Source organism: Pelodiscus sinensis, chromosome 5 (assembly GCF_052426305.1).
Source record: "Pelodiscus sinensis isolate ZL-2025 chromosome 5, ASM5242630v1, whole genome shotgun sequence".
Lineage (NCBI taxonomy): Eukaryota > Metazoa > Chordata > Testudines > Trionychidae > Pelodiscus > Pelodiscus sinensis.
In genome coordinates, this window is record NC_143056.1 from 131723419 (window position 1) to 131740669 (window position 17251).

Sequence of the window (17251 nt, forward strand, 5' to 3'; positions counted from 1 at the left end):
GCGCGCCCAACGGGCCAGAGCTCTGTGAGCTGCAGGCCCTGCCCCTCCTTGTCCCGGGAGCGAGGCAGCCACGGGGTGGGTGAGGGGAGCCGGGGGGCTCTGATTGGCCCCATCTCTGCAGGACTCTTTGTACCCTTCACATCCGCTCTCAAACCCTTCCCGGGCCTGGGCCCTGTGGGTTTGCTGGGGGCAGGACACGACGCTAGGGAGCAGCAGGGACAGTGTGATGGGCACCCCCCCTCATGTCTAGTCCTTCTCTGCCCCCTCCAGTGTTGGCTCCCAGACCCACCGTGTCTCCCTTGAAGGGCTGGCAGGGGAGGGGAGCATTGGAAGGGTCGAGGAGGCTGCCTCAGGCCCTGCCCTTTGGGGTGGGGGAGGAAGGCTCGTGGCAGCTGCTTCAGCCATCCTATGGATGGGAGCTGTGGGGCCCAGGGTGGCCTGGGCGGTTACCTGGGGGGCTCGGCATGGGGCAGCAGGGATCCCCCCGCCAGTCACCACGGCGGCAGCCAGAGACACCTGGCAGCCTGCTCTGCCCCGCTGCCCATCTCCCAGCCCGCTGCGCTCTGCTTCACCGCAGTCGCGAGAGCAGGGAGCCCTGGCTCCAAGCAGCTCTGCTTCCCGCCATCACGGTGAGTGTGTGTGTGGGGGGGAGCCCCTGTTGCTGCCCCATGCCCGCCCCCCCCCCCATAGTCTGAGTCACATCTCTCAGGGAACAGGGGTCAGGTAAGGTGTGTAAGGTTGGGGGGGGTGGAGCAAATATGGGGGTGTCCCAGGTCCCACACCTGGGAGTTGCCCTGCACTCTCTTTGGTATGACCCCAAAGGGGAAGAGAAGGAATTTGGGGCCCCATAGAGGAGGGGGTCCCCCATTGCATGGTGGGAGCAGAAGTGTTCAGGAGGTGAATAAACTGGCAGGGTCCATGGCCATTTGGGGGGTGTCAGGCCCCCTTTTAATACCCCTGCTCCAAGAACTCTCCAGCTCCAGGAGGCTGATGCTGTCAGTCTCTCTCTCTGCCGCTCACCCTCCTCTCTCCCTACAGAGCAGGGCATCTACACACGGCATGGCTACCATGTGCAGAAGTGGGGGCCATATGATAACATCGGGCCCAGAGCCGCGGGTAAGTTAGTTCCCTTAACCCTTTGTTAGATGCACACGGGACAAAGCAGGTTTGTCGGCAGAATAACTGAGCTCCTGAAACCTCCCGTTGTCCTGTAGTGGGTGGCCGGGTCCCTTCCCTGCTGCCTGACCTTCCCTGAAAGTGTCCCGTTGCAACCTGCTCCTTACGGAACTCTTGCTGACTCACCCAGTACACTGGTGATGGCCTCTGTGTGATCAGGAAACAACACTGTCGCCGGAAATGCCATTACCCCAAACGGCCTTAACTCTGCCCTTTCGCCATGCTTTGCATCTCCCCCATGAGCCTTGCTTGGACGGGTCGGTTCCTTCTGTCCCGTCAGGTGACGTCTCTGTCTCGCTTTCCTAGAAGTGTCAAACACCCAGCTACCACGGATCTCAATCCACAGCCATTGATGGTCGCCTGGTCTGTTCCTTCCCTCTTGGGCACCTGGCATTGGCAGACAAAACATTGGTCTGACCCAGTCTGTCCGTTCTTAGGCTCTTAAGTTCACAGAAGCCAGGTCTGCCAATAACTATTAGTCAGAATGGCTGGGGCAGAGCCCTACACAGGGTATGACCCTAACCCTCTGACGACTAGAGGACGATGGGCAATTCGCCTGTAATTGTTCTGGGCACTGCCTCGCAACCTTGGCTTGGGTCACTGTCCGAGACAAGACCTTGGGCAGGATGGGCCATGCCAGACCCAACATGGCAGCTCTTGCGTTCAGTAGCTGATTCCCCAGGGTTCACCTGCACCAGCTGACGTTCTTCTGCAAGTGGCCTCCACATGTTGCCACTCAGCACGCGGATGGGCCATGTGGGCCAGCCAACATCCACTCGAGTCCCTGCTTTGCATGACGTTCCTCTTACGTTCAGCAATTGTGCGTGGCCCCTGCAGAGAATTCCTGTCTCTAGCCAGGTCTTGAGGGTTGCTCCGGACTTGGCTGACCACCAGTGGCCATAATTCATTGCTGGGGTGAGCCAGCAGGGGGGGCTGGAACAGACCATATGACCCCAAGGACAACCCCTGTCCTAGAGGATCTGGTCCCTCCAGCCATGCGGATCCTGGGGATTCCCCTCCAGCACCCAAATTCCCCTTCCTGCCCTGGAAGTGGTGGGAGGGGGTGAGGTCCAGCCGGGCACCCCACGCTGGAGACAGGAATGGACGCCCCACGTATATCTTCAGCCTTTTCCCCTGTCCCTGGGCCAGCTCTCCTCCGGGCCCAGACATCGGCAGAATCTGCCTGCTACAATGGAAAGCCCTGACTCCATTGTCGGTGGTGTGAATCCAGAGTGACACCCCCCCCCCCCCCCCCAGTCGCTATCTAAGTGGCTTGGCTTGTTCCAAATCATCTGTTTCCATTTTGCTTCTCAGGAGACCTCTGGGAAGAGGCTGAGTTGGTGCCGAGTCCTCTGGTAGCGATGAAAGCAGCGGGAAGTGAGTAGAACCTGCTACTCCTGATCTCTCACACACGCTGGCTCATTGCAGCCAAAGACGCTTCTGCCTTCAGGAGATCAGTGGGCCCTATTTGCCCTTTTTTCCTGACACTCACAAGCATGTAGCCCAGGTCTCGCTGATTTCACTTCCTGCCCCCTACTCTTTTCTAGTGCAGCTGTGAGCCAGGGGCCGTGTCCTATCCCAGAGGTGGCTCCTTGGATATTTCTTGCAAGCCACCGAGGTGAAAAGGGCTGGGGGGAGAGATGTTAAATGCTCCTAATTCTCTCCCCAGGCAGTGTCTCCCAACAGACCCACCGTCCCTCCCCTGGCTCTGCGGCAGGAGCTGCAGGTGAGTGAGGTTGCACTGGATGGGGAGGTGAGGAAGAGGTGGGTTGTTCGTGGTGGAGCAGAGAAATCAAATATCCCCTTGGCCTGTAGTTCTGACCATCCCCTGTCCCTGTCCCAGTCACCCGCATCGGGTTTAATCTCCAGAGGCTGGGGGATCGATCTGGGCTCCCCCTTCCTCTGACCCCCCCCACCCCACGTCCTTCCCTCTCCTCCCTTTCACACTCGGCCTTCGTCTGTCCCACCCCCCTTCCCAAGGGCCCCACCCAGCAGCAGAGCCGGGCAAACCCCCCACTTGCCAATGGGAATGCCCAGGTCCGAGTGCTCCCAGGTGGGGCGGGGTGGGGGGAGGCGTGCTATTTGGTGCTGTGACCCATGGAAGGGCCTTTACCCCTCTCTCTGCCACAGGTGAGACCAGACGGAATCCGACTCCCACGGCCTGCCTCCGGGGACAGGACAAGTGTGACTGGTGTGCCAGAGAGGAGGAGGTGGGGCTTGTGGCCTTTCCGCTCCCCTCGTCTGTGTGGTGCTCGAACGAGCCCCCTTGAAATGCGCGTCTCGCTCAACTAGGCCCCTGCGACTCTTCTCCCTGCCCCCTCAGCCCTGGGGCCGCCTGCTCAGGGCCTCGGCGGAGTGGCTGGATACCAGCCCCGCGAACAGTCACTCACCGAGTCTCCCTCTGCTTACCATAGTCCCAGCCTGCGGAAACCGCCCCCCGCTGAACCGTTGCGCTGCCTGAGTTCTTTCCTCACAGCGCCATTCATTGACTGAAAACTTCATGAACGCAGAATTCAGGCTGCCCCGAAATAGCGTGTGCCAAGAAACCGGGAAGAGAGCACGACTTCCGAATGATCCCCCACTAGCGAGGCTAGGTCTGGGGGTAAGGCATTGTAATGGGGCAGCACGCACCTCACCCGTGTCCCTGCCGGCCAAGTGCGGGTTCCTGCACACGCTCAGTTTGATGCCGAAAGCCTCTTTGGCAACTCAGCCCTCTGGCCGAGTCGCTCTTGGCGAATCACAGCCCTGCCGGGGTATTTACTTTACCAGGGGCCCAACCCGGTGCCCCCTGTACTCTCAATTCAGTCTGTTCTCTCAGTCTGTGTCCCACTCAGTAGAAGAGTGGTGCCTCCATGGCTTCTCCTCCTGGCGATAGCGTTCTAACCGCTCCCCACGCCGAGCGGTGCTTGGTTCTGTCCGTCACCTCGACCTTCTTCCTTCCAGGTCTGGGCTGCAACTGAGCTGCTGCTAGTCCTGCAACTTCTTATGTAATCCTTCCTGGCCCCTGATTGGCTGGTTTCTTCCTAGCCATTCTAGGCAGCTGGAGGACTTCTCTATGGCCCATTTGGCCGCAGGACCTAGCCCTGTGACAGGCATACTTATCAACCACTCTACCATTTAGAGTTGAACAAATAAGAGGCACTTAAATCCCAGTATTGCCACAAACGCATTTCCAAAGTAAATAAATGCATTGATCACATGCTGGAAGACCCAAAAGAACAGTTCTAGGCAATCCTCGAGGAGAGCCAGCAACCGTTGTGGACAGCACTTCACACCTCCTTAGACACAGGTGACGCAGCAGGCTGTTCAATAACAGCGGCCGTCATGGGATGGGCTTATGAACTGCGTCTTTTGGGATTCCTGAGGGAAGGGCAGGCCACAGCGACGACCTCCGACATGCAGGCTCCAAACCTGTATTTGCTGAGCAGACTGAACGCTTGCGCTCCCTAAAAGCTTCAGGAGCGGTCACTTGGCCCTTACACACCAATAGAGAAGACCAGGTAAACAGCACCTGTCCTGAGACCCCGACCTTCTACCTGTCTCCCCTTGCGAAGACACGAGGGCCTGCCACACAGACAGAAGAGGCCTCCTATCCCACACAGACAGCCCTCAGCACAATCGGCAGCCCTCCCACCCCTGTGGAAACTGCAGCTGTCCAAACTGGGTCGAGGCCCTGAGATAGTTCCCTCAGACCGGGCATGGTGGCCATCAAAAATCTCCTTCAGCTTGGCAACCTTCTGACCCCTTTGTGCAATATAGGGGGGGGTCCCACCTCACCTCCCCCATGGGAAGAAGTTGGGGCCACTGGCAGAGGTGTGCTTTGCACCGGGAGAGCTGTTTACCTTATCAGCTGCCCCACCATGAAGCATAGTCCCTGACAGACCTGCCCAAGGCTACTACACCCATGTTAAAGTGTGCGTGTGGGGGGGGGCAGGGTGTTACTAGTCCCCTGGTCAGAGGGCAGGCTCACCTATGGACTCCCAGCATCGGTCACACTCCCCGGAGGGTCTCTGGGTTCCTGCACTTGGAAGAGGGCCTCTCAAATGATGAAGACCCTCGTGCAATGCTCCTCACTCTGGTTTAAACTCTATCTGAGCGGTAGGGGTGGGAAATCCATGGCTACATTGCTTGAGCTTTAGGAAAACCAGCCAGAGGGGGCGGTGTCCCACGGATGCAATGATCAATTAGCCCCAACGTTTGGATCATGAATCTTACCCAGCCCCTCCCGCAAGGCACGTTCCACCGAACAGCCCTGCAAGTTTTAGTGCATCTGGAAGAGGCCAGCTGAGCAGCAAGCTGGTGTAAATCTGAACCAGAGGGGTCCAGCCAACCCATTAAAATCCAGGGGAAATGCCAACCAGGGCCGAGTTAACGCCTGTCCCTGTGTTTTAGGATCTTGCAGTAGAAGTAAAACCAGAGAGTATCCAGGAGCCAGAGGGGGACCAGGAGATGTACAGGTGAGAGCTGGGGCTGAGAGGTTGTGTGTTGCCACTGGCAGCTGTCTGGAACCTGGAGCGCAGGTCTGACACTATCTCCGAGCGCACAAGGGCCTGTAAAGATGGGGTGCAGTCAATATAACCCATGCAACAATCAGAGCAACACGCTATTAGATGTGGGCTAGCGCAGATCACTCCTTCGCTGGCGCAGACGGGGCTCTTGCTCTCCGTTCTTTATGGAAATATATTTGACTGCAAATGACCTCGCTGGAATACGATTTCGGTGAAACGCCACATTGAGCATGTCCCCCATTAGCTGGATATGATTATCCTACGGGCGTGTGTAACCCCCGACAGGCAGAACCAAGCCTGGGACCCAGTGCAGGAGCCTCGACAGCTTGAGCTATAAAAGCAGCTGGCTCTCGGCCCGCTTACAGGGAGAGGAGAATGGGTGAGCCCTACAGCCTTAGCTAAGTGCCCCGGTCAAAGTGTGGGTTACAGCTGCAGGCATCCGTTCTTTGTAGCGGAAGTTAGGAATGTGGCCTTGTGGATCTGTATTTTATATTCAAGGCTTTCGGTCATTCCCCCTGCTTCCACTTCAGGGTCTTCATCGGGGAAGCCAGATGGGGCTTCATGGCCCGTTAGCAGACAATACATCTTTCCGTGGACGTGTGGTTCAGCCCTTAACGTACGGGAGGCAGGGGCTTTGCAAGGGCCTGGGACCATATCATCTGACACCGCAACCTAGCTTGAACGTTGGTACCTTCTTCACAAGGAGGTGGGGGGAGCCAAACAAAGGTTTCCCACCTCAGGGAAATTCTATATAAGGCAGGAAGGTAAACAATAGAGTCTTTGGCTGGCCTTACGGACGGTCTCCCGTCCCCCAAAGGGTAGCCTGTAAAGAAAAGCAGTGCAGTAATGGGGGTGGCTGGACCCAGCTCAGAAAGGACCTCTCTGGCCTGAGGGAAACTTTACCTGAAATGAGCTCCAGGTCTAGGATGAGAAATTATTATTTGTAATAAATTTCCTGAGTGTACTGCGCTTAGCTGGTGGGGTTTTTTGTTTTATTTTGCTTAGTAGCTTCCCTTGTTCTGTCTGTTATTCCTTAAAACCGCTCTCCCCCTACTTTTTATAATAATCACTTGTGTTTATTTTATATGCCCAGTGCAAATAATTGTTACGCGGGGGTGGAAGGATCAAGCAGCGGTGAATCTCTCTTGTATTGTTAGAGGGTGAACGCTTAGGAGCTGATCACGTATATTCTTTACAGAGTAAGAAGGATTTCTCTTAAATCCCATTGGGACTGGAGAAAGGGATCTCGCTGCACTGTTTTCAGTTAAGGGCCGCAGCTCTCTCCGCATGGCTGGGTCCCCGGCTCTATGCTGCTGCAGGCCACTGTGGCTGGATCAACAAGACTGGGTGCTTGGGGGCCCAGGCTGGCCGGGAAAACAGGCACAGTGGTAATTCCAGCACCTCAGGGGGTCTCTGTGACTGAACCTGTCGCATGGACCCATCTAATTTGCTGGAGCGAACACTTCAGGGCAATTTGCTAACCTGTTACGCAGGGCCGTGTCCCCACAGACCCTGCCGGCTGGTGCATGAGGGACTCTGAATTCTGAGTGACTCTGAGAAGAAAGGCCTAGTAGGTTGGAGCAGAGGGACTGGGAATCGGGACGTCTGGCTTCTAGCCTAAGCTGCAGAGGGACATGGCTTCTGGCTTCTAGCCCTGGCTCTGCCACTGACTGTCTGTGCGGCCTTGGTGCAAGTCATTATCTATTTAACGATCTCCTCTGCTCTTGTCTCCCCCACGCGCAGGGTTCATTTCTCTCAGCCAGGCTGGTTCCGTTGCCCTGAAACCGAACTGAAGTTCGAGGTGAGGGCAGCCGTGACCGTCCAATATGGATACGGCTCCTGGAGGCAGCACCTGACGGAATCGCTGGAGAGGAAGTGGATGGTGGCCGGCCCTTTGTTTGACATCCGGGTGGAACCGGCAGAGGCTGTGGTAGCCGTGCACCTCCCGCACTTCCTGTGTCTCAGAGGTACAGTCGGACTCAGCCTGGCCATGTGACCTGTGTCCCCATTGCAATGGGATTGGCAGTAAGGGTGATCTTCATTGTAACGTTAGAGCAGCATGGCCCAGTGAACAGTGCCCAAGAGTCATCATCCCGCCCTTAAAGATTAGAGTAATGACACGTATTCTCATAATGCCTGTGCTCTAGGAGAATGGTAAGGTTGCAAAGTCGAATATGCGGAAGTCAGGAAATGCCAGATGTAAGGCTGCCAGCGCAGTGGTAATTCAGCCCTTAAGTAATTGTTGGCAACAGTAAATTGTCGTCTTCCATGAGCATCAGCCTCTAGCGTGGGATGGGGGCGGGGACACTTACCGGTGGGTTTCACAGCGACGTGCTGGCAGCAGAGAAGTGCTGACAATCGGGAATGTTGGTTCCATGCCAGGCTCTGGAGGGGGTGTTGGCTTGTGGTCACTGATGCTTCTGCCCCGTCCCTCCCAGCCTGTCCCTGGTCCAGTTCTAAGTTCCCGCCCCCTCCAGCTACTCATCCCAGCTCCAGGATCCTTGCCCGGCCAGACTAGTCTGTCCCCCTCCTTCCTCCATCCCCCAATCTCCATCTGATCCCTGATCTTCCACCACCTCTCGCAGGCGCCTGAGCTCACCCTGCTGGAGGGGAAGTGGATGGTGGCCGGCTCGTTGTTTGACATCCTCTCCCCCCAGTCTGGCTCTTGCCCCCCAAGCTGCAGGGAAGGGTGTTCCCCGAGCTCAGGTGCACTCGCTGCCTCTCTGGCCGCAAGTGAACCAGCGGAGGCTAACGGAGCCTCGTTTGCGTTGTGACCCTCCGACAGGGGCTGACAGGTCCCGGGTGCAGATCGCTCATTTCCTTGAGGAGGGGATGACCCTGCAGAGTCCCACGTGGGTGAGGCCGTTCGACGCCGTGCTGCAGAACCCCCGCTTCTCGCCCATCGGGGTGATTTGGAGGAAGATTAAGACGATGAAGAAGAAGAAGTCTCTGATCCATTCCCTGGTGCTGCTCTACCAGGCACAGAAGAGAGTGAATCTGACCCTCCACCTCTACCTGATCCCCAGCGACGGCTCCCGGATCAAGGTAGCTCACGGCTTGAGCTCAGGGACAGCCTGGCGGGGTGGCGCACGGCGCACGCACGAGACACGTTGCTCAGACTAACCCATCGTTGCGCTTCCACGTAATCGCACCCAGCACAAGGGAGTGCGGCTCCCACACATAGTCCAGCCGCCGTGCCCCTCAAAAGTGTGCCCTTCCCTTGGGGGAGTGTCAGGCGGCTCTTGCAGCTGATCTGGGCTGGGTGGCTTTGTCCTCGGCTCCTGTGACCTTCCTCCCTCCTTCCCAAAGGTCCCTGTGGGTCTCCCTAGCGCAGGGCTACTCAACACGTGGCGTGTGGGCTGCACGTGGCCCACGGCCTGTCTGCTTGCGGCCCATGGTGCGGTTTGGGTTTACGCAGACTCAGCACGTGGCCCGCGGGTGGGATCCTTTGAACGTGGCCTCCGCTGGGAACACGCTCTGTAATCGCAAGTCGATACAATGCTCTTCTGTCGATGGGCGTTTTAGTAGTTAAATTCCTGGACTGTCACTGCTCATTAAAAGTGCTGCCTTGTGGGTGGAAATGGGGGTCAATATTGCATTTTAGTAATAGCAGCAGAACTGACTTAAATGGGGCCCGTGTCTTGTGTAGTTTTGCCTTAATCTTTGTATTCATGCCTGTCCGTGTGAAAGAAGCTATTTGCATATATTTGCATATATTTGGCAACCACACTTACGTAGCTGCCCTCGGCATGTGCCAAGAGTCACTGTGGCCCCCGGGGACTCCAAAGTTGAGTAGCTCTGGTCTAGCGCATGCGTCCCCTTCCAGCACCTGCTTTTCTTCGTTCTGTCTCCTGGCAACTTCCCATGGCTCCACAAGCTGCCCCCTCACACAGGAGAGAGTCTTGTTCTCTTGGGGTGCGGTTGCTCTTTCACAACTTCTGTGCAGTCACAGCCCCGCCTGTGTCTTGAGGGCCTTGCTACGGCCTCTGTTCTGACACAGCTCTGGTGGGCCCACGTACAGGGTGATGTTTAGGATGCCAGTTTTCCACAGTGGCTCTGTTACATCAACCAAGACTCAGGCTGTAGAGAGAACCCCCAGCAGGTGCGCTGGCCAATAGCAAGGGTTGGGGTTTACCTCCCCAAGGGAAGGGAATTAGAGGTAGAGTCACTGGACGGAGCAGAATCCTGGAACTAACCGGGCCTGTTTTGGGGGAGGGGAAATAAAAGCATTTTGGGGCGAAGGGGAAGCAAATCATGGAGACGCCAGAGGGCTGGCAGGGTGTAGGAAGAGGCCTGAGGAAGCCAGGTGGTGTTTATGGTTCCCAGGGCTGGGAGCCCACTAGAGAGGGGGGATGTGGCTTCCTGCTTTGCAGCCGACTTGTGCAGGGATGTCACAGGGCAGCCTCGTCACCATGGGAATTAGCTCGTCGACTCACCCCTATTGATAGGAGGGCCCATCCAGCAGCCTTCCCCAAAGCAACCCAAGGGTTGAGTTCCAGTGTTCACCCCCTTTTCTCAGGTTGCTCAGTTCAGTGTCCCCCCTCCCTCCCCACGACCCGGGGCTGAAGTCTATAGTTTCCCTCTGGGGTCAGGACAACACCGTTCGATAGTCCTGTTGTACCCCGAAGGGAGTAGTTTGTTAGAGTTAGTCGGTAAGAGCAAAGTACGGATCCCCCAGCAAGGGGGTCTAGGCCCTCCCACACAACAGGGCCCTGTTAGTGGCCTGCTCACACTCCGGAATCAGCGAGGAGTCCAAACGGCACCACACAGACTCCTCGCCAGCAGCTCACTCACCCTGGTTGCTGTTGCTGCGCCTGGGCTGCTTCCTGCTGCTTGGCTCATGGGTAGGCTTCGGTTTCACCACCTCCCTCTGTGTTTTGGGTACTGCTCCTTCTCCCTAAACCCAGCGAGGTCTGAAGACGTCCTGGTACCAGTTTGAGCGATAGCGTCCTGGCCTCTGGGTGAGCATTGGGGCTTGCAGGGAGCTAACATGGCACGTCCTCTCCCTCTGGCTGCCAGCCCCAACTGAGCTGAGCTGCTCTTTTATATTAGAGCCGACTGAGCATGCCCAGTAAGCTAAAGGGGGTGTGGCTTCCGGGGGCTCTCAGTCGAGGCAGCGTGTCCGTATTAATGGAGCCTGCCTCAGACTAATTTTGTGGGTATCCTGTAACGTGGACAGGCTATTTCGAAATAGTTGGTTCGGGAGTTATTTCAAAATAATTTCCCAGTGTCGATATGCCCTCTGCTTGCAGTCAGTTTATACGAGAGGGTAAAATCGGTTGTGTTAAATCGATTGCAGCACATTGCATTATTGTCACCCTGCCAGTAACGAACCTTCTCCCAAGGTCCCAGTCCAGACCTTAAAACCAAGCAGCACGTTCATGCGACTTCCCGCCATGGCTGCTGCGGCAGCAGAGACTGGAAAGGGAACTCTGGCACCTCTGACCGAGGGGCCGCTGCGGGGTGTCTCTGTGGCGCCCAGGCCTGACTCTGCTTGTGTCCCCAGGCAGTGGAGGCCTATGAAGACAAGTGCCGCTCCAGGTTTGTGTCTAAGTCCCATTTCACCACTCGACCCCTGTGCTTTGGCGCCTGCTGCGCCGTGTCCAGCCCATCGGCGATAACGGTGACGCCTAAGGTGAGTAGAATGGTGGACGTGGCGCTCCGGCGCGCTGGGCGGGAGGGGTCCGGGCAGAGCCTTCTCCGCTCTGAATCGGCGCTGAGCCCAACTCGCTGCTGCCCCGCTCGGGGACCTGTGCTGCTGGCAGCAGTGTGGGGGGTTCCGTATGGGGCACTGTCCCCCTGGAATCCCTGCTGACTCAGTCTTCCAGCCTGGAGCTAGGGGCGCTGTGCTGCAGAGAAGTGGGCAGGAGCACTGTGACCTCGCAGCCTGTGCTGCCCCACTGTCCGGTCACTGTGCCGCAGGGAGCGGAGGGGGTGGTACAGTGGCTAGAGCAGTCCTGGGGATGGGGCTTCCCTGGTTCTGTTCATGCTAGCTGGCTGTGTGCCTCAGTTTCCCTATCCGTAAAATGGGCCTAATGATACCGACCCTGCTTAATCAAGGGCTTTGGGAGTATGCTGCTGATGTCACCGATCACAGAGCCCAAGTGCTGAACAGAACTCAGGGAATAACGCGCCGGCTGCCCACCGGTCCCATGCTGTAGCCGCTGAACATTTCCAAACCTGGGCCCGCAGCGGGGGGCAGGCTGGTGAAGGCATTGCAGCTGCACATGTCCTCAGTGATACGTTCTAACAAACAGGCCTCGCCCTCTCCCGGCCCTGCTTGCTTGGGGTGGAGGTGGGAGATTCCCCCAACAGCACCCTTGGTTTTCCCGTAGGAACTGCCGTTTCTGAACACGCACGCGGACGCCCCTCAGCCGTTCACAGAGATCCACACTAAGGCTATTGAGAACCAGCTGGAGCTCAGCCTGGTGGAGAAGAATGATGTGGAGCCGATCTGGGAAGCCGTCCTCAGACCAGGTAGGCCCAGCCTGGCAGGGGGAGATATTTGTGTCGGCAGCCCCTCTCGCGATGGCCGGCACACGCCTTCAGCGCACACGGAGGCAGGAAGCATGTGTGGGGGCCAGGCAGTTAGATGGGAGAGGCAGGAGGGACTGACCTCGCAATTATGGCCCTAAATCTTGCCCAGAACAGCTTCCCTGCTGCTGCAAACCGGGGAACCCTGGGAACTGCAGGGGGACTGCGAAGATAATGCCCACGTTCGGCTGTGGCACACCCCAGAGGTGAAGCCGAGTCCCCTGTCATGTGTAAAGCCTGTTGCTAAATGTAGTTAGTTCTTAGAATCCTAGGGCTGGAAGAGCCCTCAGAAGGTCATCAAGTCCAGCCCCTTGCCCAAAGCGGGACCAATCCCAACTCAATCAATCTAGCCAGGGCTTTCTCAAGCCGGGACTTAAACCTCTAGGGATGGAGAGTCCACCACCTCCCTAGGAAACCCATCCCAGAGCTTCCCCACCCACCTAGGGAAACAATAATAATAATAATAATAATAATAATAATTTATCATTATTTATTATTATTATTGTGAAGCAATTATTGGATTACTCACGTGGTTCATTATGGAAAATATTCCAGAGGCCAAATAATCCAACTTAGCCAAATATTTATTGTTTAAAGACCATTCAGTGCACCAAAAGAAGTCAGATGTGACCTTTCAGGAGAGGCTTTCACCACATTCACCTTGCCCAGATACCCCCTCCCATTGGCCATATTTGTAGCATTGGTTGTTTACAAGCGAAAAGCGTGTCACCTGCAGCATGAGTCAAACCCCCCAGTGTGTGCCCCTTTGTGTGTCTGCTTCCTAGGAACTTCCCCATAGCTCAGTTTGAACACCGCATCCCAAACCAGTCGTCCAGGAGAGCCCCTGCTAAGCTTGCATTGGCTAGAGAATGAATTCATCTCACCTTTGACAGGTTCTTTACTGGGTTTCCCACAGTTAGGGTCTGGCGGGAGACACAGCCTAGCATGGGTGAGCAGGACGCTGGGAAGAACACGATCTATTTGGTTCACAGAACTGTGTGAATGTGCATAACCTGGCCATCCGGGCCTATGGTGCACACTGGAACAGATCTGAGTCCTTCCAGCAGAGGGCACAGAAGCATAAACACACCCCATATGTGAGCATAAACATACATAAAACTCCAGTCATCTGAAGAAGTGGGCTGTGCCCACGAAAACGCATCACACTATCTACATGTGGTGTTAGTCTATAAAGTGCTACCAGACCATTTGTTGTTGAAGTTAATCCCGTACAGACTAACTCGGCTCCTTCCCTGAATACACCAGCCAGTGCCTCATAATAACTTTGCTCTCTGGACCATGGACTGTCTCGGGCCAATCACAGGATGGGAACTGGCAGCATTCACGTCTGTCGGCCACCTCAGAGTGGAGTGAATCTCCTGCATTCAGACGCTCAGCAGCGTCTGCACTTGCTTTTCTCTCGCGACGGGGGCGTTACGAGCAAGATCTTCAGGGACAGAGTCAGCTCAGATTTGTATCTCAGCAACTCCACTGATGTCCGTAGAGTCAGGGCTGGATTCTGAGCTTAGTGACTCTGGGTCCTCAGCGTGTCTCAAGCCTGAAAAGGCTCATATGATCTATGATCTGCTGACTCCCTCTTTCCCTTTTCCTCCTAGAGGACCTGATGCCCACTGTCTCCTCCACCATGAACCCAACAGGTGAGTAGCGATTCGCAGAGCTGCAAACGTCAGTTTCTCAATCAGCTCTTCTCTCCGAGGCCAGTTTCTTGTTTCTGAAGCAAAGAAATTGGGTGGAGAAATCCCTGTTCGGTGTTTGTCTTGTCCACCTCTTGTTCGGCGCAGCTGCCACACCTCACCCCAGAGGTGGCCGCATTCTGGCACTGGGTGAGCCACCCCTCTGTGTGCAGACTGCAAATCGCTGGAATGAAACTCCCCAGAGACATGTGAGTGTTTATCTTGGCAAACATGCTCACCCTCCCAATTCATTCTCTCCCCTCCACGCAGACATGCATTTTGTTGACCGGCACCGAGAACAGCTGATCCAGCGGGTAACGGCAGTGGACAGCATCCTGGATTCATTGCGTGGCCCCGTTCTGGACGCTGAACAATACGAGAGAGTCCGAGCCGAGAAAACAAACCAGGACAAGATGCGGAAGCTGTACGGGCTGGCCCCAAGTTGGAACGCCGACTGCAAAGAGCGGTTCTACCAGGCGCTCCAGGAGAAACACAGACACCTGGTTGAAGAGCTCGAGGGGCGATAGGAGGCAGCTCTCCCCCTCTCCGATCGTCCACTCTCATGGGAAGCGAGCCGCACTAATAGTGTGCCCATGGGACGCCGGCTCTGTCGTTCCATTCACATCGTGTGAGCCGGCAGAGCTTGCTGGGGGCTAAACACGCAGCATTCGCAAGCGGCCTCCCACGGGCCTTTGCCTTGCAGCTGAGCCCTCGGCATTCCCTTAGGGCTGTCCCTGGGAATTGTGGGATATGCAGCACGCACCAGCCGGGCTCCATTTTTTCTGGAAAAAAAAAATGTCCCATGTTTCTGCTGTCTCTGCCCCAGGCTTCCCTTGTGGGCAGGCTGGCCCCCTATCTGAATCGCTGTCAGCCTGCGAGGGTCCTGGGCAGCTCTGCTGGCAACCTCAAATTCACCGCAGCTGCTTGGGCTGGGGCTCGTGTGACTGAATTTGGCTCTGGCCGTTGCCCGGTGATGTGGCGATATCAGCAGCGGGGGGGAATGCAAAGGTGGCAGAGGCGAGAAGGGAAAAGAGGAGGCCACTGAGCAGCCGAGGAGAGGAGGGGCAGCTGGAGCAGAGTCCCGGCAAGCAGCGCCCTTCTGGGCTCCGGAATCCGGCGCAGGCCCGTGGGGAAGGGTTGTTCTGGAGCTCTGGAGTGGCCGCCAGCGGTGAGAGAACTTCAGGACGGAGAAGGCACCCCTCTTTGGCGTCACCCCAGAGCTGCAATGGCAGCGACCAGAGGGCCATGCCCATGGACAATTGGGTGGCCATGGCCATCTGGGATCCCACCAATCCTGAATCCTACCAGTATGTAGCAAATGACTTTGGCACATGGAGGTCGATTGTCGGTGCCGTAGTCATGCGGGTGGGTGGTGCCAATGGACCGGTCCCGTGGCACCAGGTTCTGGAGCGGTTATAACTCAGGAGGTTATTGCTGGCTCTGCTCACATGGGCTCCCAAACTCTGCCGGGACGAGTGATGGACCCTGTGTGCCTATTTGCCACCTCCTTGGCACCCCTTCCCCCAGTGCCAAATGTATACACAGAAAGGGGATTTGTCTCTGGTGCTCCACAGCCTGGGTGGCCACCTGGTGTATTTACAGACCTGAATGGTGCATCCATGGTGCTAGGATCTTTTCAACCTCAGGCCTATTGATCTGAACGGAAAAAGGACTGCTTGCCCCCAAGAACATCATGGACGTTAATAGTGTGGGCACTGGTCCAGCTATCCTGGGAAACCCAGTGTACCCTCTGCTTCCTGGTGAGTGAAGCCATGCACAGGCAGCTTGGACAAAAGGAAGGACCCCTCAGTACCTGCAGAATGGTAGTGGAGTGTGTGTTGGCTCTTTGAAAGGGAGGGAGCGCTGTTTGTAGAATGGACTGGAACCCAGAGAAGAAAAACATTCCAATGACTATAGCAGCACATTGCATTTTGCACAATATTTGTGAGGAAGGGTGAAGGCTATAGCAATCGGGTGGAACCTGAGGTGCAGAGGTCTGAGCAGTCAGCAAACAATCCCACAGGAAATGGAAACACCCAAGGCATATATTGTCAGGGATGCTAAAATGTGGTCTACAAAACCCATGGCGATCCTAGACAGAGGGAGTAGGAGACTGTAACCCTGCACACAACTGTAGTAACCGCTGTACAAAGCATTCCTTGGAGGTATCATTTGAAAATTCATAACTTGCTGATCATTATTGTCCTGGTAAAGTGTGTTTGGCAACATTTGTATATAAAATTGCAAAATTCCATTGTGTAGGGTTATTATATTCCAAATCTGAGGAGTTTCTCAGACAAAGGGCAAGCTGATGTCCCAGCCAGGTGTCAACATAATCTGTGGGCTAATTCTTTGGTCGGAAGCGTGATCTGGACAAAAAAAATTGCTAAACTGTAGAAAGAAACACTAAAGTTCCCATCCACACAGATTGGATCATGCTCTGGGGAATGTCACAGATGGTCAAACAGTTGAAGTTCTATGTCCCCTTCAATTTTCCAACCAGGGATGTCTCGGAGGGTATGTCTACACTACCCCCCTAGTTCAAACTAGGAGGGTTAATGTAGTCATACGGAGTTGCAAATGAAGCCCGGGATTTGAATTTCCCGGGCTTCATTTGTATGATCCCGGCCGGCGCCATTTTTAAATGCCGGCTAGTTCGGACTGCATGCCACGCAGCTACACGTGCCACGAACTAGCTAGTTCAGATTAGGCTTCCTCATTCCACGAGGCATACAGCTAGTTTGGATTAGGAAGCCTAATCCGAACTAGCTAGTTCGTGCTGCGTGTAGCCGCGCGGCACGCAGTCCGAACTAGCCGGCATTTAAAAATGGCACTGCCCGGGATCATGCAAATGAAGCCCGGGAAATTCAAATCCCGGGCTTCATTTGCAACTCCATGTGACTACATTACCCCCCTAGTTCGAACTAGGGGGGTAGTGTAGACATACCCTAACGCTGCTTTAATGAAGAACATTCACCCCTGCAGGTTGTGCTCACACACAACCTCTAGCAGGCAAGATCCCTCCCAGCTGAATATGTGAATGATCTCCCAGGCCTCTGAGGGCAAGGTTGCTTGTGAGTGAGAAAGTGAAAGGTCAGACCTGGTGACACCAGGAGTAAGAAGATAAAGCCTCAAGCCAATTCCTAAACTTTACCAAGGCTCGTAGTCAGGGTGATGGTTACAAATTATAAGGCTCTATGCAAAAGAGGCTTCCCCTCCCCCGCAGAGCTTCTGCCAGTGGCTGGTGTCTCCCTCCTTCTCTTCTCCCTCCCAGCCCCTCACTCAGCTTCAGCTGGGGGTTTGGGGCTTCCCTCTGCCCAGTCTCCCCATGCATTCGCT

At 55.8% G+C, this 17251-nt stretch overlaps 1 protein-coding gene across 5 annotated transcripts in view; it reads left to right on the forward strand.

The window, feature by feature from the left end:
• LOC102458195 (uncharacterized) overlaps window positions 1-17251 on the forward strand; it is a 46294-nt gene that overhangs the window by 23728 nt on the left and 5315 nt on the right. For 3 of the 5 annotated variants that reach the window (XM_089778902.1, XM_089778903.1, XM_075928877.2), the window contains 11 exons: window positions 1039-1116; window positions 2491-2553; window positions 2846-2902; window positions 3307-3386; window positions 5569-5633; window positions 7428-7651; window positions 8470-8729; window positions 11191-11319; window positions 12020-12161; window positions 13835-13876; window positions 14183-16417. In XM_089778902.1, coding sequence (XP_089635028.1) covers window positions 1039-1116; window positions 2491-2553; window positions 2846-2902; window positions 3307-3386; window positions 5569-5633; window positions 7428-7651; window positions 8470-8729; window positions 11191-11319; window positions 12020-12161; window positions 13835-13876; window positions 14183-14439 — 1397 coding nt within the window. In that variant the 3' untranslated portion in view covers window positions 14440-16417. Of the gene's footprint in view, window positions 1-1038; window positions 1117-2490; window positions 2554-2845; window positions 2903-3306; window positions 3387-5568; window positions 5634-7427; window positions 7652-8469; window positions 8730-11190; window positions 11320-12019; window positions 12162-13834; window positions 13877-14182; window positions 16419-17251 lie in introns of those variants that run through there. The other 2 variants (XM_089778901.1, XR_016349741.1) reach the window with 2 other exon arrangements.